At 35.9% G+C, this 27,055-nt stretch overlaps 2 protein-coding genes across 4 annotated transcripts in view; one reads left to right on the top strand and one right to left on the bottom strand.

Annotated features, from left to right (window-relative positions):
* Positions 1–1,873: 1,873 nt before the first annotated feature.
* abt1 (activator of basal transcription 1) lies at positions 1,874–5,793 on the bottom strand. Of its 2 annotated transcripts, none has more exons than XM_048210560.1 (4): positions 5,626–5,793; positions 5,106–5,467; positions 3,944–4,119; positions 1,874–2,378 (listed from the first exon to the last, which is right to left on the bottom strand). In XM_048210560.1, exons 2-4 carry the CDS (start codon positions 5,440–5,442, stop codon positions 1,998–2,000), a joined length of 894 nt encoding a protein of 297 aa, XP_048066517.1. In that variant the 5' UTR covers positions 5,443–5,467; positions 5,626–5,793; the 3' UTR covers positions 1,874–1,997. The 2 variants fall into 2 exon arrangements, with proteins under 2 accessions (XP_048066517.1, XP_048066516.1); XM_048210559.1 differs by having other exon boundaries at positions 5,590–5,766.
* A 13,093-nt stretch (positions 5,794–18,886) lies between these two features.
* grm6a (glutamate receptor, metabotropic 6a) overlaps positions 18,887–27,055 on the top strand; it is a 76,687-nt gene continuing 68,518 nt past the window's right edge. For both annotated transcript variants that reach the window (XM_048210437.1, XM_048210438.1), the window contains exon 1: positions 18,887–19,422. The gene's annotated coding sequence lies outside the window, so the exon portion shown is untranslated. The remainder of the gene's footprint in view (positions 19,423–27,055) is intronic.

The raw sequence follows: 27,055 nt of genomic DNA on the forward strand, positions 1-27,055 counted from the left end.
ATATAAAATATTTATATTTATATGTAATATAAATATATATAAATATGTATATTTATTTATACATGTATATATTTCTTAAATTTATACATGTATGTGTATTTACATATATACATAATTATTATACACAGAACACACACATATATTACGTAAACACAAGACTTTTAAAGACTTTTATTTTGCAAACGATTAATCGCGATTAATCGTTGTGCAGCCCTAGAATGAACAATGTATTATGCTATGATGACGTTAAAGGTGCTGTATAATTTAGGAAATCATGCTAAATTCAAAAACTTGTTTCTCCGAAAAACAATGTTACAGCCAGTTATTCTACTTTGAAATGTGTGTTCCGTGTCAGAATGTCTGTTTTCATTCCACCCACTGCCAGTTTACCCAATAGTATTTTGACACCCCGGGTTGCCAGTTGGTGGGAATCACAGCGTATTGGAGCCATGGAAGCCAGTGAACAAACTGCGTCAGTGTTCGCAGATTCTACATGAAGTAAAACATTGCAAATGTATGCATTAGCTGATCAACTTACAGTGCAAGGCTCGTTGCTTTCCATTGTCAATTGCTCTCATTCCTGTTGCAGGTCCTCAACCTGGCAACCCGTGTGAGCATAGTCTGAGGAAGAGGGGGCGGGAAAAAAAAAATCCAATATTTTGATTTTGGATTGCAGTACCCATTTTGACCACTAGCTGGTAATATTATACACTGCACCTTTAAGCTAGTAATGGGAAGTTTGGATCATTTTACCGACTCATTTTACCGACTTCTTCAAAATGAACAAATCTTTTTTCGAGTCATTTCATTCATTTCAGCATAACATAATTAAAATGTTACATATTAACAGCCAAATTCCCCAACACACCTACTTGTGTGTCGTTGATCATATTTCGAATAAGAAAAAACTATTGCATATCTCCATAAGCTGAAGCTTTGCAGTCTGTACTGGAAACAGATTTGATTAGTTTACCTCTCGAGTCTTCGGGTTTGAGTCATTTGTTCATCCCGTGACAGCCCCATAGGCTATAATGCAGTCTGTACCGGAAAAATAATTGATTAGTCAGAGTTTTTGGGTTTAAGTCGTTCATTCTTTTGTCACATGGCTGCTTCCCGGCTCAGTATCTTGCAACAAACAACATTAGTATTACAACTGTATGTTGTTATTATATGTAAGTATCTTTGCTTTATCAAAGTGATTTTTCACCATAATAAAGATAAAGTTTAAAGTAACCAACTCTTTATTTCCACATTCAGTGATATGGAAAATAACCATCATGACAGAAATTCACAAATGTATAAATTGTAAGAAATAAATAACTACAATGACACATTGCATAACTGTAAGAGTTAAAAAAAAAAACGGACTACCTGTGTTTGTGAGGAAGTTTGGGAATTATTAACTAATTTCTGTATCCAATACGGCTGTCATGTCACGTGACAAAAAATGAAGGACTCAGACCCAAAGACTTGGGAGGTGAACTAATCAATTCTCTTTCTGGTACAGACTGCATTATAGCCTATGGGGCTTTCACGGGATGAACGAACGACACGAACCCGAAAACTCCTGTACTTTCCTGTACTGAACCTACAGGATGTTGTGCATGTACAGGCAACCCGAAATGAACGAATCCCTCGATGAGACAACTTGATGTTCCCGAGTCATATTAAAGATTCGTTCAAATTGAACGAATTGTTCATGAACGACACATCACTACTTTAAGCCTATTTTCATGGGAAAATGGAGCAATGTTTTCACAATGGTGGGGCGTTCTTATGTGAGTTATGCAGCGTTTTTACTCTGAAAGTATGAAACTCAATCAGAACTATGAGAGGTTCTATGACAGAAAAAAAACACATTACAAGCAGAACATCTGTTCAAAGACTGAATATTGAGAAGTACGCAAACAATTACAAAAAAAATTGCATCTGAAGTAATCACCAAGACCACTGTAATATCACAAAAACCTGAATGTAAACTTAATGTTCTCAGCACATCAATCCTGGGCCTTTCCACTACTGAAGATCTTGGCCAGGAGGGAAACGTTCGATTGAGCTTTGTCCTGGATGGTTTTGCTCTTCTCTTGTGCCTTCTGGAGGATCTTCTTGGACATGCCTTTGTTCTTAAACCGTTTCAGTTGGATCTCTTCTTCTGTAGGACGCTGTTTGTAGTCCCACGTCTTCTCCTCTACAACCTCTCCCTTCTTCTGCTTCTTCTTCATTAGTTTCTCCAGATTCTGGCTCTTTTCCACACTAGCCAGGTAGAAGTTTGTCTCCTTCTTCGCCTGGGAGATTTCTGTCCGCATACGCTGTTGATAGACAGTCCGCTCATAAGCCAATCGCTCGCTTAGATGGCACCAATGGAACCTGTGCAGATACTTGATGAAAGAGAGAAAAGAAAAAAGTAACTATTCTGCTTCATAATTATATAGTACAAGGGAAGTATACTACCGTTCAAAAGTTTGGGTCTTTTTTTTAATGTTTTTTAAAGAAGTCTCTTATGCTGCATTTATTTGATCAAAAACAGTAAAAACAGTAATATTGTGAAATATTAATACTTTTAAAATAACTTTTTTTTTTCACCCAAAAAAAATTCTGTCATTAATTACTCACCCTCATGTCATTCTACACCCGTGAGACCTTCATTCATCTTAAGAACACAAATTAAGATATTTTTGATGAAATCCGATGGCTCAGTGAGGCCTGCGTAGCCAGCAATGTTGCTGCACCTTTCAAGATCCATAAAGGTACTAAAAACATATTTGAATCAATTCATGTGAGTACAGTGGTTCAATATTAATATTATAAAGTGATAAGAATACTTTTTGTGTGCCAAAAAAACTAAATAACGACTTTTTAACAATATCTATATGGGCTGAGTTCAAAACACTGCTTCTGAGCTTTAAGAATCGAATCAGTGAATCAGAGCACCAAAGTCACATGATTTCAGCAGTTTAGCCGTTTGACAGGAGATCCGAATCACTAATTCATAACAAAAGATTCATATTATGAATCTTTTGTTTTATAACAACAAAAGATTTATAATATTAAGATAGAACCACTGAACTCACATGAACTGATTCAAATAAGTTTTTAGTACCTTTATGGATCTTGAGAGGTACAGTAACATTGCTGGCAATGCAGGCCTCACTGAGCCATCGGATTTCATCAACAATATCTTAATTTGTGATCCAAAGATGAATGAAGGTCTTACAGGTGTGGAATGACATGAGGGTGAGTAATTAATGACATTATTTTCATTTTTGGGTGAACTAACCCTTTAATATATTTTAAAATGTAATTTATTCCTGTGATCAAAGCTGAATTTTCAGCATCATTACTCCAGTCTTCAGTGTCACATGATCCTTCAGAAATCATTCAAATATGCTGATTTGCAGCTCAAGAAACATTTCTGATTATTATCAATTGCAAACAGTGCTGATTCTTATTTTTCTGGAAACCATGATACATTTTTTCAGGATTCTTTGAAAAATAGAGAGCTCAAAAGAACATAATTTATTTGAAATAAAAATCTTTAGTAAGTAAGTAAGTAAAATGTTATTTATATAGCACTTTTAAAGCTACAATGCTTTACACAATATAAAAAACACAATCATTGATATACAATAATGAAGAGCTATACACAATATATATATAAAAAAACAAAATATAATATAAAAAAAACCCCTCCTCCACCTACACAAAAAACATCACAAAATACTAAAAGCATGTCTATACAAGAAAGTTTTCAAGCGACATTTAAAAACAGACACACATTCATATGATCTGATATCAACTGGCATTATAGTAGTATTATAAATGTCTTTACTGTCACTTTTGATCAATTTAAAGCATCCTTTCTGAATAAAAGTATTAATTTCTTTAAAACAAAAAACAAACAAAAAAACCTTTTGAATGGTAGTAGTGTATCTGTATTATGTACCTTTATTGACCACAGGTCACTGCTGAAACGGCTCCTCTTCCTGTTGGCCATGGGTGTGTTGTTCAGACTGGTTGCGACTCTCTTAGCGATGCGCTTGTCTCTGAACTCCACCCATCCCTCAGTGAAACTCGATGATCTGTTCCCTGCCTTCTTTTTCTTCTTTTTCACACGACGATCTAGAAGAGAGTCAGATATTTAGAGGGAATGTTAGTCAAACATGAAAACATGCACTTTGACACGTTTACATATATATATATATATATATATATATATATATATATATATATATATATATATATATATATATTTATTATAGTGCTGTCAAATCGTGAATTTATTTTGGATGCTGTCACATCCAAAATAAAAGGTTGTGTTTACATAATATATGTGTGTACTGTGTATATTTATTATGTATATATACATACAAACACGCATGTATATATTTCACAAAAATATATGTATATAAAAAATATTGATATTTATAAATTATATATAAATATACTTGTTATTTCTCAAATATTTCCTATTTTTTTTAATTATATATATTATATATAGGAAAAAATTAAAAGACCACTGCAAATTTGCAGGTTTTCTAGATTTATTATTTTTATTTATTCTACAAACTACTAACAACATTTCTTCAAAAAAAAAAAAAAAAAAGAAAAAAGAAAGAAAAAAAAAGTAATTTAGAGCATTTATTTGCAGAAAGACAACTGATTAAAATAACGAAAAAAGATGCCATGTTTTCAGACCTTGAATAATGCAAAGAAAATAAGTTTATATTCATTTTTAAACAACACAATACTGATGTTTTAACTTTTTTTTTTTTTTTTCTTTTTTTTTTTACCAGCCATTACTTCAGTATCACATGATCTTTAAGAAATCATTCTAATATGCTGCTTTGATGCTCAATTTATTTATGTTTTTTCTATGGAAGAAAAATATTAATCTGTGAAAAGTTAGTTTAGTTTGATTTAATGGTTTATGATTTAATTTATTACTTTCAGGAGTACACTAATTCAAGGGGTCTTTAAAATTTGCTACAGACGGGCTGAATTGTAATAACTGCAGTACTGTAATGTGACAATATGCATGTCTATTATATCTACTCCAGCTTGTAAAAAGATAAATCACCAGCTTTATGTCAGTCATGTAGTTTTACCTTCAGGCTGTAGGAAGACCCTGCCGATCTCTCCGTACACACTCAGCATATTCCGCATGTGTTTTGGTCTCAACCTCGGAGGGATGTGTCCTATATACACGATGCCAGGAACAAGTTTCTTGTTCTTTGGTTTCTCAAGCTCATCTTCTTCATAGGTCTCCACTTCAAGACCTCCATCATCATCATCATCATCATCATCTTCACAGTTCATCTCCTGCTCAGCATGTTGGACACTGTTTGCATTCTCCTCTGGTTTAGGGTCATTTAACTCCTCTTCACTGGCCATATCTTGCGTTTCTAGGTCTGTTTTAAGGTCTTTCTTCTCTAGGAGATCCATAACTAGATGTGACAACTATTACAGACTGTAATAAAGAATGCAGGATATTAGAAATCTTGTAAAATCTCATTAAAACGGAAACTTCCAGCTCTAATATCTAATGTAACACTGTAGTAATATCTGCTCACGTACTCTACAAATCAATACCTTTTCAAAAACACCTTTATTTGAAGTAATTCTTACTTTGAAAAAGTGACCACTGTTTCATGTAAAATATTGTCTTCATCCATAAAGATTTGAGTCAAAAAGTTTAGGAGAAAATTCCAGAAATAAATCGACTCGTTCAACACATGTGGCGCAGAAAGTGGCTCTGACGTCTAAATCAAGCGTCAAGAAGACAGAATGGACTTTCTTAAAGAGACAGAACTGTTTTTACAATGCGTCCACTAATATCCATTATATTTATATTATATGATAGAATTCATTTTATTATAGGTTTAATGTAAAATATATTCTTATGATAACATTAAATAATATCCTAAATCTGAATTTAATATCTCAGGCATTACTACGGGGACAATTATTTAAAGCACTCTTTTATTGTAGTCTACATATTAAACAGTAGAGGGCGACAAAATACTAGGAAATATTTGAGCCCATGCATTTTGAAGAGCATCATATTAAAAGAACTCTTAAGATGAAAAGATGGATCATAAATAAATGGAGATGACAATTATGTCAATAATGTCAACAGTAATGTCTGGAAAAAAAAGAAAGAAAGGCATAATTATATCACAAAAAATAGTTTAAAGTATGGTAAAAAAGTGATTTACTGTACTGTATTCTACTGTCCAAAGTTATGATGATTTTGAATTTAAACTAGGTTGTTGCTTGAATGTTGAACACAAATGACAGGTGCTTACACTTGCTGGTAGAAATCATGCCAGAATGTACCCTTTTAGTACCTGATTGTTAGTGCTGGAACATACATATACACACATATATATATATATATATATATATATATATATATATATATATATATATATATATATATATATATATATATGGTTCCTGCTGTATTAGTAGCCAATGAGCTTGCATGCTTCAAGGATTAGTTCACTTTCAAAGTTCACTTTACTCACCCCCATGTCATGTCATGTCACCTTCATGTCTTTCTTTCTTCAGTCGAAAAGAAATTAAGGTTTTTGATGAAAACATTCCAGGATTTTTCTCCATATAGTAGACTTCAATGGAGCCCAAACGGTTGAAAGTCAAAATTACAGTTTCAGTGCAGCTTCAAAACGTTCTACACGATCCCAGACGAGGAATAAGAGTCTTATCTAGTGAAACGATCGGTCATTTTCTTAAAAAAAATAAATAAAGATATACTTTTAACCTTAAATGCTCATCTTGAATTAGCTCTCTTCTTCTTCTCTATTTGAATTCCAGCAGTGTAGATGCTGCTAAGTGTATTACTGCCCTCCACAGGTCAAAGTTTGAACTAAATTGTCATATACAATATGCTAGTGCAAGTATATAACAATTAGATCAAACTTTAACTTGTGGAGGGCAGTAATACACTTAGCAGCGTCTACACTGCCAGAATTCTAATAGAGAAGAAGAAGAGAGCTAGTTCAAGATGAGCATTTATTGTTAAAACTTATATAATTTTTTTTTTTTTTTAAGAAAATGAGTGATGGTTTCTCTAGATAAGACCCTTATTCCTCGTCTGGGATCGTGTAGAATGTTTTGAAGCTGCAATGAATTTGCCTCAGTTTATTAAGAAAAAAGTAAAAAAAATGTCACAAATTCCCCAGGTCCTCTACTAATTTATCTTTCAACCACAGCGGACTTCAAACCAATCATCAAAAATTCATTACTGCATAGCTGGTATAAATAAAGACCTGTTAAATAATGGCACCATGAAAAGGGAGGGATGTTAGAAGCGTTCAAAAGAAGTAAAGACGCACTCGTCCACCGTTATATCCCCAGGAGTGTGTTCCTCCCTGCAGGGATGCTCTGCTCTAAGCGTGGCCATGTGCCCGTCACATGTGGGTTCCTGCATTATTGAAGAGGATGGCTTGGATTTACAGAGAGCTCTGCAGCAGTTCTGGCTCTGGCACATCTGTCTATTCACATTTAACCCAAAACACCAGGGCCACAGACTCAAGGGATTCATCAGAAATGGCATCATCACTAAGTGAAGGAAGGAAGATGCAATCTCCTCCGTAAACAATACACTTCCTGCTTAAACTTTGATTCTGTGCCCACGGAGAGAGCTGTTGTTCCAAATGATGCAATATATACACTATGCACTTATACACTATGTACTCATCCATGTAGTGTATGAATTTTACACATTTATTTTGTCATTAAACAATGGAGTCTGATCCCCCTCACCCTCTGCAACATAATTAAAGCTGTGACAGTTGAGTGCATGAAGTGTCCAACCATAACGAATAGTCACACGACATGGGATCCATCAGCAGGCTTTATTAAACAGATCTCGTGGTCAAACAGGCAAGGGTCAAACAGTGGCAGACAGGTATAGCAGGGGATAGAAAGGATCGTAGTCGAATAACAGGCAGTAAGTCAGGGCAGGCAGATAACTGTCACAAGTCCAAGAATCGTACACGGGAACAAACAGGGTCAACAACAGGCAGGCAAACACAATGACAAACGCTCAGAAATGCAAACCGTAGTAATACAAGACCTCACTATGAGTGTGAGGATGTGAGGGGCTTAAATAGTTCAGGTAATGAGCTGCAGCTGGGTGTGGGTGATTGCTGATTGGTGGAGTGAGTGCAGGGGCACGTTCAAGCTCAAACCGGTGCGCAACGTTTTGCTACGTTTTCCGGGTTGAACGACATGTTTCCTGGAAACGGTCTGCAACGGTGTGCAACGGGTTTGAGATGCGTTTTCTTTTGTTTGGTGGGCGTGTCAGAAATGTCAGCCCAAGCAGAGGCAAGATGTATATAAACCACGCGGTATTAAAGAGACAGCTCGCACACTGGGTATTAATGTAACATAAAAATACTATACTTATATATTTTGCTGTTGTATTTTGAAGTGACACTTTAATAAACTTTTCTATTCTCCTCTGATAATATAATGGTAAATATTACAATATCATAGCACAACAACAGTGATCAGCCTAATAAACAATAAAAATAATATAGATCATAACACAGTCTTGGAGGTAAGAAGTGGATTATCCTTCACCTGAAATGTTTGTCTTTTCATCCTGAGATGCAAGGCAAGTGCTGTATAACAATAATTAGAAGTTTCCACAAATCCCTTCACTCGATTGGAATGTTTTCTTTTATTCTGGACGGCAAGGGCATGACTGTAACATCGAGCGTATTTTGCAGTATTTATACCGACTTCATCAGGCTCCGAAAATTATTCAAAAAGAACACAAAGTATGGCCTTCTCAGCTGCCATAGTTGCAACTCCTGCGTCATCAGAACAGGGTGTTCAACGCACCACCGTTTCCGTTTAAAAAATGTTTTGCAACGTTTTGTCGGGGCTGAACACAGCCCAGGTGATTGGCAGGGAGGATTATGGGAAATGGACTGTGACACTAACATTCCACGCTTTGATTTTTCCGTTAATTTAGTGCATCATCCCGGTATTTAAAGTGCACTTTTTCTTTTTGGAATTTGTGTGAACACACTACTCGCACCATTTGTACTTAAAAACGTCATAGAATACACGTACGTGAATTGGGACGCAACTAGTGTTTATTGTAGCTCATGGGAGACCAGGGCATGCTGTCACACATGAAAGATTACGCATTAGCTTTGAAAACTGATAATTGTTTAAAGCTGCAGTGTAGTCCGTAACTTTTGAGGCTCTAGCCGTAAAAAGTCTGTTCACTCCTATTAGTTATGAATGGGAGAAACTGCAATGCACAATATGGCGTAATACTTCCCGCCTTCTAAATAAAAGAGCCAATCGCTGATGGATAAAGTCATTGCGTCACTACAGCTGCCGTTGGAAGCTTCGGTTCCCATGGAAACCTGAGACTCGCGCTTAGGACTGCACATGCGCATTGGTTCATCTAGCCTGAAAAATAAGCTTTTTTTAATGCTATTTGAGCATAAGAAACAACATGTATGGGACATTTCATGTCAGGTTTTGTTGTTGATTTGAAATATGTTATTTAATTGTGAGTTCGCCAAGCAGGTTTTGAGAATTCAGGATTCCCCCATTCAAATAGATAGGACTTGGTCTTGGATGACCGGAGGCGTTGCAAATATGGCGGCCGAGTGAACAGACTTTTCTCAAAAGGACTTGACTACATATGCATATTGCGGAAGGACGTTGTAGCCACCTAGCCGGAGGTCTGTTTATGTCTACGAAGAGTCACGCAGGTACTGTGCTACTCCGCAGTGGTATGACCCGAACCAGTCTAAAATAGTCCGAATAGAGGGTATGCACGTGATGTCACCGTCGACCGTTATGACTGCGGTTACGCCCACTGAGTGGCAAAAGAATGAGTGGCAGCATTGGTTTTCAGCCTGAATGCCATGAAAAACACACAAAATAAATCCAAAACGGGAAAGAGCTTTGCAACTGACTGTACAAATACCTCTGACACAAAATCTGAGGTATATTTTTACAGACTGCTGAAAGCTACAGAAAAAATAAACAAATGGATCACTGCAATTCACAGAAACAGCTGGACTCCAGGCAAAGAAACATGTTTTGATGTTATCATTTTGTGTCAAAATGTTGGATTTTTGGGGTAAAATCATACCCTATATATTGTATTGTTATATATTGTGTTGACAACTTATCTTAATTAAATATTTACCATGTTATATTCTGCATAACTGGGTGTTTTTAAATAAATACTGACAAAAACTATACAAGTTTTAGGGCTGGACGATATGACGAAATATATAACATTGATATAAGTGATCACTCCGATTTAGACCTACCTATATTGTAGTTATATAAAGCATTCAAAAGCCGATTTGCTTTATGTATTTCTCCGGCGTCGAAATCAGGCACATATAAATGTAAGGAAACACGATTCCTGGCTGCATGTCAATATCCATGGATTAGGTTTCTTTGACATGTCATAATGAACACTTTCGAGTCCAACCTTTAGTGTAATCGTTAATTTTACTTGCGTTTTCACAGTTTCCTCTATTAAATCCAGTCATGCAGCAGCTCTTTTGCCACTCAGTCCAGCTGAGGGAGCGCGTTCCGGCGGGAAAGTGACGTCTATGCATACCCTATAGTTTATATAAACACTTAATATTAGGTGTACCAGTGATTCAGTATAAGACAAAAAATTGGATTGGAAAATGGATGCATGATGTTCTTACTAAATATATATTTTTGTGCTCGCCAAGGCTGCATTTATTTGATCAAAAATACAGTAAAAACAGTAAGATTATGAAATATTATTACAATTTAAAATAAATATACTAATGGAATATATTGTAAAATTTTATTTATCCCTGTGATCAAAGATGAATTTTCAGCATCATTACTCCAGTCATCATTCTAATATGCTGATTTGATGCTCAGTTATTAATATTGGTTCTTAATATTATCAATGTGGAAACAGGTTTTGTTACTTAATAGTTTTGTGGAAACTGTGATACATTTTTTTCAAAATTTTCTGATGAATATGAAGTTCAAAAGAACAGCATTTATTTGGAATAGAAATCATTTGTAGCATTATAAATGTCTGTTTACAGTCAATTTTGATCAATTTAATGCGTCCTTGATGAATTAAAGTATTAAAAATCTTTAACATGAAGATTTGTTTAGACTTAACAACTACCTTACTAACTATTAATAAGCCATAATTAGGAGTTTATTAAGGCAAAAGTCGTAGTTAATAGTGAGACTTGGCCAAAAACTTGATAAAAATACAAAGTAATATTCTGTGGAAAAAAAATATAATGTACACAAACATTAGAGTGCTTTGGACATGCAGTATCTTGTCTTACATTATCTTATCGAGCAATTGCACATGGAAATGATCACTGACAGTCTAGAGAAGATACATTAACAGAGGTGATGTGATGCACATGGACTAAATAACCTAAACTGACATTTTTAAAACAAGTTTGATTTTATATGAGTCATCTTCATGGTCCATTGGGTCCTGGCCAGTTGAAACTCAAAGAACAGCTTGACAGATGTGAAATCACTTGAGGACCATATTTGCGTGTGTTTGTTTTATGCAGAGGGTGACTGACAACTAAAGACACGTTTCTGACAGTACACTGTCCACCAAATTTATACGCACACCAAACGGCTCATGGTTCATGATGGTGTGGATAGATTGCGACAGGCAAAAGTAACAAGGGTGCATAGCAGCAGAACAAAGAAATCTCCAGCTGATGTTATTTGAAGCTAAATCCCCTGCTGCATTTGTTTGATAAATCTTATATCAGCAAGAACAGACCGATTCTGTTGCATTATCTAGGCATCATAAAAAATATAACAAAAACTCTATCCAATTTGTCAAAACCATTTCATTTTGTAAATTATCCTCTTCTGATACAGTGTCTTGTTAATGTGCCCAAAGAAAACAAAACAAATCACATAATTTAATGGGAAGACTATGAGAGGGTAATGAAATGGGATTGCAAGATATGACTTTGTTACCGCAAACTTCAAACAGCATCCATAACTGCAGCCAGAACCAGAGAGAATAAAACACAGAGCCATCTGTCTAGACCCCTGTGACAACACTAGTTAGAGTCACACACACAAACACACACACACACACACACACACACACACACACACACATGCATGTTTTATGGGGACATTCCATAGATGTAATGGTTTTTATACTGTACAAACTGTATATTTTATCCCCTTACACTAAACCTACCCATCACAGAAAACTTTCTGCTATTTTAGATTTTCAAAAAAGATCATTCTGTATGATTTAAAAGCTTGTTTTCTCATGGGAACCAAAAAATGTCCCCACAAGGTTAAAATTTACTGGTATTACTACTTGTTTGGGAACATTTGGTCCCCATAACCCAGGGAATACCAGCACCACACACACACACACACAGGTTTGTTTTGCTATCTTAGTGAGGACATTCCATAGGCATAATGGTTTTTATACTGTACAAACTGTATATCCTATCCCCCTACACTACCTCTACCCCTAAACTTTCCCATCACAGAAATTCAGCATTTTTACATTTTTAATGAAACATTGTTTAGTATGTTTTTAAAGCTATATTTTAAATATGAGGACTCATGAAATGTCCTCATATTACATGTTTACGTCGTAATACCAGTGTAATACCCCTGTCATTATACAAATTTGTGTCCTCATAAATCACAAAAAACGTGCATGCACACACACACACACACACACACACTAATCAAAGCACCTAGCATTTCACCTACCTCAAGGTGCATTGACCTTCTACACACACACTTACTCACACGCAAAGGTGAAGTCACAAATCAATACAAACACAAATGTGGACACTAACAACATCACTAAATGAACTCTCCACTACCTGAGGGGCTTCATACGTTAATGATTTATTTACACATTTTAAATATTAATCAGGTGGGGGGAAAGCAAATGTGCAATTGAACGGCAGGAGGTTCTGTTCACTCTGAGATAAATGCGAAATGTGCCACGACATGAGGTTTTGTCTCAGTGTGAGTCGAACTCGCACGCTTTAAAAGGCTGCTGATTGCAGGCCAAACATGCTCTGCATTTGTAATAGGCACACATGATGTATACTAGTTGTAGCTTTATTGAATGCAATGGAAAGAAAATCAACAAATACAGCATGATCACATGCAGTGGTCAGTAGCCCGCAGGCTGCAGCTGGTCATTCTTGTGGCTTTCATCTATTTCTCAACATTGGTCTGTGTTTTATTTAGTTCTTTACAGTGACTGGCAGGTCCACAGCAAACAAAATTATGTTTTAAGAATGTTTTGCTAAATGTTCTTCAAAAGTTGAAAACTGGTTATGTGAACGTTATTTTGCAAGTATTATGGGAATGTTACTTTTGAATGTTCTATGAACCATCTGAAAAAAGTAAACAGTAATGTTTAAAAAACATTAGACAAACGTCTGACTGAAATGTTTCAGAAAAACGTTCCATGAATGATGTATAAATAACATTTTTGTGCTAATGTTTTGATAACGTTATTAAAGACCAGATAACTTTGAACTAATGTTGTATTAATGTTACTGAAAGAACGTTTGCTCATAACTTTGAGAGAACCTTGTCAGAATGTTAGGGAAGTTCTGAGAACGAGAAAGAAGAAAAAAAAAATATTAGTTTAGGTTTACATGACAACTATATACTAAAAAACGGATGTTTTTCCTTTGCATTTTTGAAAAGTTTTGCGTACAACGTTGATCCCCGTTCACATGGATCAGCGAAAACGACAAAAAATGCTGTATTATTCATGCAGTCAGTAGTTGGCGGTCACTTTGTAAAGAAACACTGCATGCCTATAGACTGAACACATAATACGAATGCGCATGACATCTTGTTTTCACAAATTTGAGTTTTTGTAGTTCACACAAGGGCGATAACGGTATAATTTTCAAGAACTTGCACTTTGAAATCTGTTTTCAAATGCTTACATTTTCAGGCTGCCAAAACATAGTTGTCATGTAAATGAACGGCCAAAACCCATAACAATTTCACATTTTAGTTGAAAACAGTGTTGTGTAAATGGCCCCTCAGTAGCATCTCTACAAAAACAAGTCAAATTTTCAACAGCACTCACGAACAACGCCATTACTAGAGCGCTTAACAGACTAAGTGCAAAAGAATGAATCAGTCTGAGAACTTGACAGCTTTTAACTTGACATGGCGTATTTCAAATGGGACGCTATGTGCTAAACTCTGTTCTAGACAGGCCCTACAAAATTTGGTAATGTTTGTAACAAAAGTAGCCTGGGTAGGCTATCTATGCTGAACTCTAGTGCACACAGACACTCTCAAACATGTTCAACATCCTTATTAGCCTACTGTTTATTAAAAGTATATTCTAGGCAGGGTTGCCAGGTTTTCAGAACAAAACCTGCCCAATTGCTACTCAAAACTAGTGCCTATTCAGGGGGGGTCTCCCAGTAAAAATCACATTCCGGGGGGTAAAATTTGTGTTTTTGGAGGGATTCCTCTGGTAAAATTTGCATTCCTAAATATCATGTTATTTGGGGTCGCTTCAACCTGCGGACATGAAAAAAAAAAAAAAAAAAAAAAACGCAGACTTGGCAACACTGATTCTTGGCCAGAAATGTCTCTGTGAAGCTATGATTAGGGTATACTTTCTCAAGAATTATGCTTGCTGGCCTCGTAGCTTTTAGTGGAATGATGCTTGATAGAATAAGCTATACATACAACAGCAATTTTTACCATTTCGTGCACTGGTTATAAATGAAAATAAAGAGTGTGAACTGATCTGGATCTTTTCCAGTGCTGGTTTGGTGCTCTAATCGACACTGAATAATTCAGACTCTCTTAGCTGGCCTGTTCGGGGAGATGAAGGTAAAGGTCTTGAGCCCTAGTTTGAACCCAGTTACTCACTGGCTATTTCATTCAGTAGATCAGATGTACAGAAGCCCCAAAAAGTATCTGGACACTCAAGCCACACTTAAAAATGTAAAAATTTAAGTGTCATTTGCAATGCTGCTAGAGCTTTTCTCAGAAGAACTAACTTTTTTTTTTACTTTTGTATTAACTTAGTGGATGTATGAAGTCAGTTCTCCTCAAGTTCACACACTTTTTCTAGCAGAGGAACCACAGGTGTCATTCATTACTTTATCAAACACTTTATCAGTTGTTTCATTATCCAATTTATTATTATTTAGTTGAAATGTTTTGTTTGAAACATATTTGTGCTATATTATATAATCGTGATCAGCTGCTTTCGTGTTAAGCAGGTGGTTCCAGGTCTTGGAACATCCCCCTTGAGTTTATGCAACTTTAATGTCTTCAGACCCTGCACAGTTTCCCTATTGCACTAAAAATACAACACTGGAATTACCTATGCATGGTCTCACAAAAGAATGCTGATCCCTACTTTAACCCTAAAATGCACTGGCGTTTTGCTATATTTTCCCCATGAAGTAAGTGTTCTTTTCATCATTAAGGTGTCTTTGGTCATATATGAAATGATTGTTTTAATATTTGGTTTGCTATTTTATATTAAAGCGAATTTGTATTAATCAGTTTTTGGGAAAGTTACTTTTAAAAATAATGCATTACAATATTGCATTACTCCCTAAAAAAAGTAACTAATTGCATTACTTAGTTACTTTTTTTTTATAGAAAGTAATGCGTTACGTTATAAAAGTTGAAAACTGGTTATGTGAACGTTATTTTGCAAGAATTATGGGAATGTTACTTTTGAATGTTCTATGAACCATCTGAAAAAAGTAAACAGTAATGTTTAAAAAACATTAGACAAACGTCTGACTGAAATGTTTCAGAAAAACGTTCCATGAATGATGTATAAATAACATTTTTGTGCTAATGTTTTGATAACGTTATTAAAGACCAGATAACTTTGAACTAATGTTGTATTAATGTTACTGAAAGAACGTTTGCTCATAACTTTGAGAGAACCTTGTCAGAATGTTAGGGAAGTTCTGAGAACGAGAAAGAAGAAAAAAAAATATTAGTTTAGGTTTACATGACAACGATATACTAAAAAACGGAAGTTTTTCCTTTGCATTTTTGAAAAGTTTTGCGTACAACGTTGATCCCCGTTCACATGGATCAGCGAAAACGACAAAAAATGCTGTATTATTCATGCAGGTCAGTAGTTGGCGATGTCACTTTGTAAAGAAACGCTACATGCCTATAGACTGAACACATAATACGAATGCGCATGACATCTTGTTTTCACAAATTTGAGTTTTTGTAGTTCACACAAGGGCGATAACGGTATAATTTTCAAGAACTTGCACTTTGAAATCTGTTTTCAAATGCTTACATTTTCAGGCTGCCATAACATAGTTGTCATGTAAATGAACGGCCAAAACCCATAACAATTTCACATTTTGTTTACATTACTTTTTTTTCAACTGGACTGGGCTTGATTGTTTGTTTTTTAATAACAAAAAAACTTAAAACTTAATTTTTTGCAAATATAAAGGCTATTTCACACCAGAACTGAAGTGAAGAATAAGCCTCAGCCTGAAGGAAATGCAAAGTCAGTAAATAAATGGGAAAACAAAGTAATTTGCATTACTTATTCGTAAAGGTATCTCAGATATTTTGTTGTAAATTTAAAATTAATGCATTACTTTAGTAGTTACTTGACAAAAAGTAATCTGATTACATAACTCACATAACTTTCCCCTATACTATGTGATTAAATATGTTTTAATGTAATTCCCCATCTGTTGTCTCTATATGTCGTGACATGGGCAATATACAGTGTCCATATTTAGTAGGAAAGAAGATGCCATTTAGCATATATTTTTTTTCTCAAAGGATTTGCAGTGAACTTATTATTGACAAGCTCCATGGAAGAGCCTGAGGTTACACACGTTTTTAGCTAAATGAGGGCATGTCATTGACTTAACAATACCTCAAATATATCTTAAAAGAAAACCTTTTGCATTTTTAAAGACTAAAAAAGAGTATTGTTAATAATTAATCATTTTCTTATCACCAAATGTCCCTTATGGAATTTAGCTGCAAATTTGTCCCCAAACTACGTACATCCAAAATCTCTAAAAGTATCTTAAATACAAACCAAAAATTATTCAGACATTTTTTATATATTTTTACTAGTGGGTTCAGGACACTATAGTTCATTTATGTAAGTGAGGATAGCAAAATAAAATAAACTGTGACATATTATACCCAAAAATTCTTCATACAGTGGACTACCAGTAAAACTGATAAAAATTGGGGACCAAAAATTATTCAGACACTTTGACTTGACCATGTTTTTCTTAAGTGTTATCTGACACAGTTTATCTCTGAGATCTTGTCATATTTTATTACCATTTTTTAAACTCTAGTGAATAAACTGAATTAATGAATGAAATGTTCAAGGTGTCTGAATAAATTTTGGTTTGACTGTGTATATTTCATTGACAAACTTTTTTATTATTATTATTTTTTACATACAATATACCTCAAATGATATCTCATGTAAGTTTTGTACCACAACTATTCAGTTATGTGTTGATTTGCATCTCTTTATTCAGATTTTCCAGCCATTAGACCTCATATTAGCTTTTGGATGACAAAGTCACACTTTCTGGCTGATCATGCAGTGCAGTTGTTTTAAAGTGATCAATTCAACATTTACACAAAAAACAGATGGTTTTTATTTAGTCTGTGTATTCGCTCAAGCCGAAGCACTAGGTGAGAGATTTTTCTGCTTTTGACAGGATGTCACACCTGCAGCCTAAGGTTGAAGTCAACAGAAGGTGTTGTTAAAGGTACTGAATCACAAAATGAAAATCCCAAGGGAATACTAATGGAATTTTTATCATAATTTGGCAAGTCAAGTCAGTTTTATTAATGCTTTTCACAATACATATTCTTTCAAAGCAGCCTTACAGAGCCTAAATGACCCTAGTGAACAAGTCAAAGGTGACAGTAGCAAAGAAAAATCTCAATGAGATGTTCAGGTGGAAGAGAGAGAGGAACCGAGACTCAGTTGGGAAAGACCATTCTCCTCTGACTGGCACATACTGTATATAAATGTACATATGTCAGATATTATCTACTCACATAACATGTAATACTAGCAGATGTTTACTGAATAAATAAATAATTATTAATAAATAATTTAATGTTATCCTACAGCAAGGTCTTATTTGATTCATAGAGGACTTATTTGATCCTTTTAAGATTGGTTCCAAATTAAGATATACGTTTTTTTGACAGATTTGAACCAAAAAATGTTGTATTTTTCATATCTGTTTCTTTCAATGAAAAAATATTACAAATATGCAGCACTTTACATGCTCTGTTATGTTCTATTGAGATTCTATTGACTTTATGTTTTCATGCTTGCAGTCACAGTAATGTAGGATTATGGATCAATATGATTTTTTTTTTTCTGCATCTATAAATTTATTTAAAAATGCATTAAGATGTGTAGCATAGCCAAGATGCTGAATGCCATTTTTTTGTTTGAGTCAAAAGTAGTAACCATCAAAAAAAATAAAAAATAAAATAAAATAAAAATCCATGAATAAAAAACTTTTATTCTGTTTTTTTTTTTTTTTTAAATAATTAAGCTGTGTGTATTTTCAGCACCTTTTATTTGGTTACAATTAAAACATAGTCATCAAATCAATTTGTTTTTAAGATTTAAATTATATGTAGGAATGTAAAAGTAAATTTCTAAGACCTTAGCACGTTTTAAAATAGACTTTTTACCATTAAAATGATTTCATTAGGTTTGTCTGAGCTAATCAAAACCCAATAAACAAATATTAGCCTTTTTTTCACCACAAAGTAGCTACACATGCATTTTTCAGAATGTGACTCCATTTTAATAACGAATTGTGCTTGAGGTCCCCAGCAAAATATACTGTTTAAAAGTACAATAAAAGAGATTAAAATGAACATCAACACTCCCCAAACTGAACATGAGGGGTAGAGTGACCAGCACAAACAGCATGACAGCGTGGAGTGAAAAGAGAGAGAGAGAAAGAGACACACGCACATTGAGAGAGCGATAGAGCGAGAGGAAGGGAGGGGAATCGAGCTTTTAAGAGATTTGATAGAGATTAGAAGCGGCACAGTGTTGAGAAATACTGTATGTTCGATATGAATCTCATTTCATGGTGAAAACGCAGCGCGAGGCGAGGACGCGGACAGAACTGCGGAACGCATCACTGAATGAATGAAACAATGGAAAAGAGCTCCGCGCTTTCTTTAAACAGGTCATAGGTGATGCCAATAGGTCAGAGGTGAACTAAACAAATGCCAAAATCTGCAGGTGGTTTGTGTGATGTCTTCGAGGTTTTGATGAGAAGTCGTGGATGTCTCGACAGACTCCTGGAGAAAGTTCAACATCAGGATGAACAGGTAAAAAAAATCGGACAATAATGTTTATGTTGAAAATCTCAGTATTTTTTTTTTTACACATGTCGTTCGCGCCCTCAAAGTTGATTCGGTTTTCAGTCAGTATTTTTAAGTATTCAAAACATAAAACAATTGACAGACAAAAAGTACTACGGTATTATCATGTTCTTTTTTCCTTTTTCCTTTTCTTTTTGTGTTCATGTAACACAAGGTACTCCAAAATGGAGTACTAAATTAATTCTGTGGTGAATGTCAATCATACAGTACCATGAATTAATCAAGGTACAATGGTATTATCATGGTTTTGGACACTGCTATGATGATAATACTATAGTATACTATGAAGCGCCTTGGAGTACAATGTAAATTCCATGCTATTTGAATATACTTAGGATTTTATCCATTGTAGCATGGAAAATGGTAATGGTAATAACATATTTTTGGGGCTATTATTATGGTTAAATTATAGTATTCTTTGAAGTGCCTTGGAATACAATGTGCATACTGTGCCTTATGGTAAATGCATATGGTAATCTTGCTTTCAGTATCATTATATATTATTTACCGTTATCTGATAACATCATGTATCATGGTACTTTTTTGTAAAGGTGAATAAGCAATCATAACAGATTAGTTCATAAAGTATAAGAATCAAAGTTTTATATTATTTCAAATGCTGCTGAAATTGCAGATACTTCACAATGTTTGCCTATAGTCCACACAGAGCAATCTCAAGATTTTGTGCAAACATAAAGGGAAGAAATGGACTGAGATTGAATATGTTTGTTTTTTTTTCTTTGTTGGGAAATGCCATTCTAGTCATTTTATCAATGCATCTTCAATCCTGTATGGCTTTTGTTTACTTGATGTGCCTCTATTATGCAAATTTAGTGAAGTGAGCACATGATGTGTAGCATTTGAAAGGGCATAGATCTGCGTTAACATTAAAGCATGTATTATTTCATAATGTAGATAATTACATAGGCCTTGATGTGTCCATCATGATTACACAAAAGAGGAGTTAAGTACCTCTTGACAACCATTGCAGTATAGATGACTTTTGTGCTCTTTTGTACATTTGTCTTGAAGCTCCTTTTATCTGCTTTCCATGTCCTGTAGGATGAATTCCTAGTTTCTTAATCCATGGTATAAAGTCTGTTGAGTCTCTTTGAATTATCAATGCAACAGTGAACCCCCTGTCGGCTGTGTCATGCTTCTGTGCATGAGAGGTCAGCATTTAAAAGTCTTCCGTTTGTGTGAACACAATGTCATATGTCGTCAGAGATGTTAGCAAAAAGTGTTGTAGCTGCTCCCTGTGCCCTCTCGCATAATGTCAAGAATTCACAGTGTGTGATCTTTGTTTGATAACGTGTGTGCTCTGTGAGACTGCCCTAGAAAAATCAGCAAGAGTTCATGTGAAATCCTTCACAACAGAGTGCACTCGTGGGCACAGTTTCATATGCAGGAGATTTTTTTTGCCAATCACCTGATTATGAAGCCCCTAAAGGTACATGACAAAGGAAAAATGGAGGAGATGGAGGAAAAATGGAGATGGAGGAAAAATTGTGTCAATTTGTCTTTTGCGTTCTCTTGCAAATGTTTTTGCAAAACGTAAAAAGTTTCTTGGCGGAATGCAAAGTTTTACAAGCGAACGCAAAGTTTCTTGGCGGAACGCAAGCGTTTTACAAGTGAACGCAAAGATTCTTGGCGAAATGCAAACGTTTTACAAGCGAACGCAAAGTTTCTTGGCGGAATGCAAACGTTTTACAAGCGAACGCAAAGTTTCTTGGCGGAACGCAAGCATTTTACAAGTGAACGCAAAGTTTCTTGGCGGAATGCAAACGTTTTACAAGTGAACGCAAAGTTTCTTGGCGGAACGCAAACGTTTTACAAGTGAACGCAAAGTTTCTTGGCGGAATGCGAACGTTTTACAAGCGAACGCAAAGTTTCTTGGCGGAATGCGAACGTTTTACAAGCGAACGCAAAGTTTCTTGGCGGAACGCAAACGTTTTACAAGCGAACGCAAAGTTTCTTGGCGGAATGCAAACGTTTTACAAGCGAACGCAAAGTTTCTTGGCGGAATGCAAACGTTTTACAAGCGAACGCAAAGTTTCTTGGCGGAATGCAAACGTTTTACAAGCGAACGCAAAGTTTCTTGGCGGAACGCAAACGTTTTACAAGTGAACGCAAAGTTTCTTGGCGGAACGCAAACGTTTTACAAGCGAACGCAAAGTTTCTTGGCGGAGCTCGAATGTTTTACAAGCGAACGCAAAGTTTTTTGGCGGAATGCGAACGTTTTACAAGGGAACGCAAAGTTTCTTGGCGGAGCGCAAACGTTTTACAAGCGAACGCAAAGTTTCTTGGCGGAATGCGAACGCAAAGTTTCTTGGCGGAATGCAAACGTTTTACAAGTGAACGCAAAGTTTCTTGGCGGAACGCAAACGTTTTACAAGCGAACGCAAAGTTTATTGCCGGAATGCAAACGTTTTACAAGCGAACGCAAAGTTTCTTGGCAGAACACAAACGTTTTACAAGTGAACGCAAAGTTTCTTGGCGGAACGCAAACGTTTTACAAGTGAACGCAAAGTTTCTTGGCGGAACGCAAACGTTTTACCAGCGAACGCAAAATGTTTTGTGAGCGAACGCAAAGTTTCTCAGGGGAGCGCAAAACGTTTGTGAGCGAACGCAAAACGTTTTGTGAGCGAACGCAAAGTTTCTCAGGGGAGCGCAAAACGTTTGTGAGCGAACATAAAGTTTCTCAGGAGAACACAAAGGTTTTATGAGCGAACGCAAAGTTTCTTGGGGGAATGCAAACGTTTTACAAGCGAACACAAAGTTTCTCGGTTAAACGCAAAGTTTCTTGGGAGAATGCAAAATGTTTTGTGAGCTAATGCAAAGTTTCTCAGAGGAACGCAAAACGTTTTTTGAGTGAACGCAAAGTTTCTCGGGGGAACGCAAAACGTTTTGCAAGCAAACACAAAGTTTCTTGGTGGAACGCCAAACGTTTTTTGTGAGCAAACGCAGAGTTTTTCCGCAGAACGCAAAAGTTTTGCGAGCAAACGCAAAATTTCTCGGGGGAACACAAAGTTTTTGCGAGCGAACACAAAGCTTCTCGGGGGAACGCAAAACGTTTTGTGAGCAAATGCAAAGTTTCTCAGTGGAATGCAAAAGTTTAGTGAGCAAACGCAAAGTTTCTTGGGGGAATGCTAAATGTTTTGTGAGCGAACGCAAAGTTTCTCGGGGGAGCACAAAGGTTTTGCGAGCGAACGCAAAGTTTCTCAGGGGAGTGCAAAACGTTTGTGAGCGAACGTAAAGTTTCTCAGGGGAACACAAAGGTTTTATGAGCGAACGCAAAGTTTCTTGGGGGAATGCAAATGTTTTACAAGCGAACACAAAGTTTCTCGGTTAAACGCAAAGTTTCTTGGGAGAATGCAAAATGTTTTGTGAGCTAATGCAAAGTTTCTCAGAGGAACGCAAAACGTTTTTTGAGTGAACGCAAAGTTTCTCGGGGGAACGCAAAACGTTTTGCAAGCAAACACAAAGTTTCTTGGTGGAACGCCAAACGTTTTTTGTGAGCAAACGCAGAGTTTTTCCGCAGAACGCAAAGGTTTTGCGAGCAAACGCAAAATTTCTCGGGGGAACACAAAGTTTTTGCGAGCGAACACAAAGCTTCTCGGGGGAACGCAAAGCGTTTTGTGAGCAAACGCAAAGTTTCTCAGTGGAATGCAAAAGTTTAGTGAGCGAACGCAAAGTTTCTTGGGGGAATGCAAAACGTTTTGTGAGCGAACGCAAAGTTTCTCGGGGGAGCACAAAGGTTTTGCGAGCAAACGCAAAGTTTCTCGGGGGAACACAAAGGTTTTGCGAATGAACACAAAGTTTCTCAGCGGAATGCAAAACGTTTTGTGAGCGAACACAAATTTTTTCGGGGGAGCACAAAGGTTTTTGCAAACAAACTCAGAGTTTCTCAGGAGAACGCAAAATGTTTTGTGAGCGAACGCAAAGTTTCTCGGTGCAACCAAAACATTTGTGAGAGAATATAATAGCAAATAGCAAAATAGAAAAATAATAGCACAATAAATAAACAAAATAAAACTAGTATTTTTTTTGTGCCCAACGGTGTAGTAATGGCATCTACCAGCAGGGGCTAACTGGCTCACTCTAAGCAGTCAAACCTTGGCTGTAATATTTGGGTTTTTCTGACTAGGTAGCAATCAGAAAAGCCCAGATATGACTCATCCTTACAAGATTATCATGGTTTTAGTAGTTAAAGAATTATGAAATTCAACAGAAAGCTACATTTTTCTGTAACCAAAAAGCTGTGCATGTAGCATTGGTTGTCCCAAATCACACACTTGATGTGCATTTCTTGTGATGGTCATCTGTTGTATGAGTCAGTGAATCCAACAAGCATCTCATTTGTCATTTTATGATTCATGAGGGATTTCTTTGAGTCCACACAGCATCCCCGATTTGCCCTTTTGCCTGATGCGGACTATTACCTGTCATTTTATGCACCGTTACATCACCAAAGTATGCACATGTTGGGTGGAATTTGTGACTGGGCCGCATTTTGCAGTGGCTCTAGCTTGTTTTCTGCACAATGTAGAATTTGCTGAATTTCTTTTTGTCCATTATATCCTGAATGAACCCTCATATCCAGGTAACAAGAAGATGAATGGGTTTTCAAAATACCCCCAGTATCTCTTACAACTATTACGGACAGTCTATTGCAAAGACCCTCAGCTTATATCCGAACTGCTGACCTCATTATTGAAGAATGGTCCATCTTAATCCAGGTACAGTTCCTGTACGTGACACCCTTTTTGTGTGCTGGGTCACTTTGACTCCGTCTAGTCTATCATTTCAGAACGAGTTCTCTCAAACTTCTCTCCAACGGCTCCTAATGGATATCAGCTGCAAGATTTAGGTCTAATACGATGGAAAAAAGCCCCCAATGATTTGTTGTATTATCCATTATTCCAGCCCTTCATTTCTGAAGAGTGATCACATTATCTTGAGTAAGTATGTCACGCTGAGAATGACCTCACCATTTGTCAGCAGCCCAGACACCCGAATGGGCATTAATAGTTTCAGCTGATGAATTTTAAAAAGCATTAACAGGGCCTCTGTTCACAGACTACGAAATGAAATTGGGATTTTGGTTGAACATGAAAATATCAGAAATGTTTTTCGGCTGAGGGATTAAAGAAATTGTGATAAGAAATAAATGATTTTTTCTTTTTTCTTTGCAAAGGCCATTCCTAATAATTAGGTTTCTACTTTAATTCAAGTCCTTAGAGTCAAATAATACTTAAGTTAATTGCATATATTGAAGGAAAAGCAAAGAAGTTCACAGTGAAAGAAGAAATCTAGTATAATAGTCTGCTATTATTGACTGTCATACTAGCTGCCTCTGATGTGCAAATGATTTAGAAAGCGTTTTCCTCTCCCTTTGAAATGCCTCATAAACATGCTGCTTTTTATCATTCACTTGGGGCGGTCTTTTTCATGGTGGCTTTTATTGCTTGTTTACAGGTTGATTATTTTCTTTATATGCGATCAGCTTTGGGAGGTGTCCTGTGAAAACCGTTTGCCCTGTCTAAATGCACGAAGCGGTCTTGCGTTTATTTTGATGCCACATTACCGCGTGCGTCCGCTGCGCCATGAGAGCCAAACATTCGAGGTCCTTCACAAACAGTGATTACTGTGATTAGATGATGCCACCATGGATTATTGAAACAGCCCATTATGTTTAACAGCTTCAAATGATGTTTTATCACCGTGAAAATGATATTTACCAGAGAGAGTGCAGGGAAGAGCTTGTCTCCTTCAATTACCGCCTGACGTTGTTCCTCTGCCACTTTAGTGCCAGCCTGGAATCAAATTACTTCTCACAAGGAAATGAACCCACTTTCATAACAATTAATTTGCAATATTAAATATGTCTTTTAATTTCAGAAGTAGCAATGGGGTGCTCTGGCACTTTACACACACATCTCCAGCTCATATAAGGGCGATAACAGTAAGCGAGACATTTCTTTGCTTTAGATATTCAATCTGATTTGTGTTTTCTGAATGAATTTAAAGGTAAGGCAAGAGGAAAACCCTTTAGCAGTCAGGCCCAGAAGCTGGCGAAAAGAGTATGTGAAGAGTTTATGATTTGGTTAGGATACTCGAAGCAAATGCAATATCCAGTTTCCTACTGTAAATGCAATCAAGGCTCATAAGGAACTGGAACAGCAGCGTTCGATATCTGAAGTTGCTTGCTGAACACCTGTCACTGAGTAGATGTTGCAGTTCTGAGCAAACACAAAGCAACTGCAGCAAAAAGCAGATGCTGTCGCTACAGTGATGTGCTCTGGTGTACGATGTTAAATTTTCATCAAAATGTAATGCCTTTCTACTAAGAGGTTCTGAAAGCTGTCAGATGCAGCCCCAATGATTTATCCTTCCACTCTTGTACATAAACCATGGCTTGTGTTTGGAATGGAATTCTTGTGTACTGTTGACTGTCTACTGCTTTTGGTTGTGGCAGTCTGATTCAATCATTAGTATGGAAGGTGATGCTAAAAAATCTTATATCTAGGTCTATATTAAAGCTTTTTACCTTCATATTTTTTTTTGCTACTTCTCAAATGCCTTTTTAGGGCCCGAGCACCAATGGTGCATTTATTATTATAACTTTTTTTTTAATATTATTATTCTCAAAAAGTAGTTTATTTGGTTACCAATGGTTACCAAACAGATTTACTCAACAGGGCAAATTAGTGTGATATCTCAATTCCGCAAATTAGCGTCTGGTTTAAGACATTTCTTAAGACTTTTTTGGGCGCTAAATATTGGCGCAAATGCCAGTAAATTGACTAGCACAAACCTTAGTAAATCACCTTGCATGATTCATTTAAATACTCTCCTCCCATAAATTTTGCACCTGAAAAGGAAACTCCTACTAACGCATATGCAATAAGGCAAAAATAACGGTGTCCACGCCCTTTCTGTGCTAATTCTTCACCTTGTGTCTTTAGTAAATCCTGACAGTGTTTTTTTAAACGCCAAAAGAGGGTTTGCAATGCCGCAAGCTGTTAGTAAATCTGACCCTTAATATTCAGCAATATTACTGATTTGACTGCACTGAGACTATTGGATGAAGCTGAATAATGATAAGCTGCTTTATAGCAGAACTGAGCTTGTTTCATAATGAATCAACTTTACACAGTTATTGAACTGAACTGAATCAACACTGAACTGACTTGAGTTGAATTATGATGCTATTATCTGGTTACAGCTGCTTTACAGCAGAATTTGAATTTGTCTCATATTTAATGAAGTTTGCATCATTAATTCGGTTACTTTCCTGTTTATTACTCTGAAGCTGCTTTCAGACAACTTCTATTGTATAAAGTGCTATAAAAATAAAAGTGACTTGACTTGACCAATGATACAACAAAAAATAATCAAACTATACCATATGTGCAAAGAAAGCAAAGAAAAATTAAAAGTAAATATCACTTGTGAATAGAATATTTTATTGTCATTTCCAAGTCAAGTCAAGCTGTAATTGATATTGTTTTATAAAATATTATTATTTTATGAGAATAGTTTCTTTATTGCGATTATATATATAAAAATTGTGTAT

Source organism: Megalobrama amblycephala, linkage group LG12 (genome assembly GCF_018812025.1).
Source record: "Megalobrama amblycephala isolate DHTTF-2021 linkage group LG12, ASM1881202v1, whole genome shotgun sequence".
Classification (NCBI taxonomy): domain Eukaryota; kingdom Metazoa; phylum Chordata; class Actinopteri; order Cypriniformes; family Xenocyprididae; genus Megalobrama; species Megalobrama amblycephala.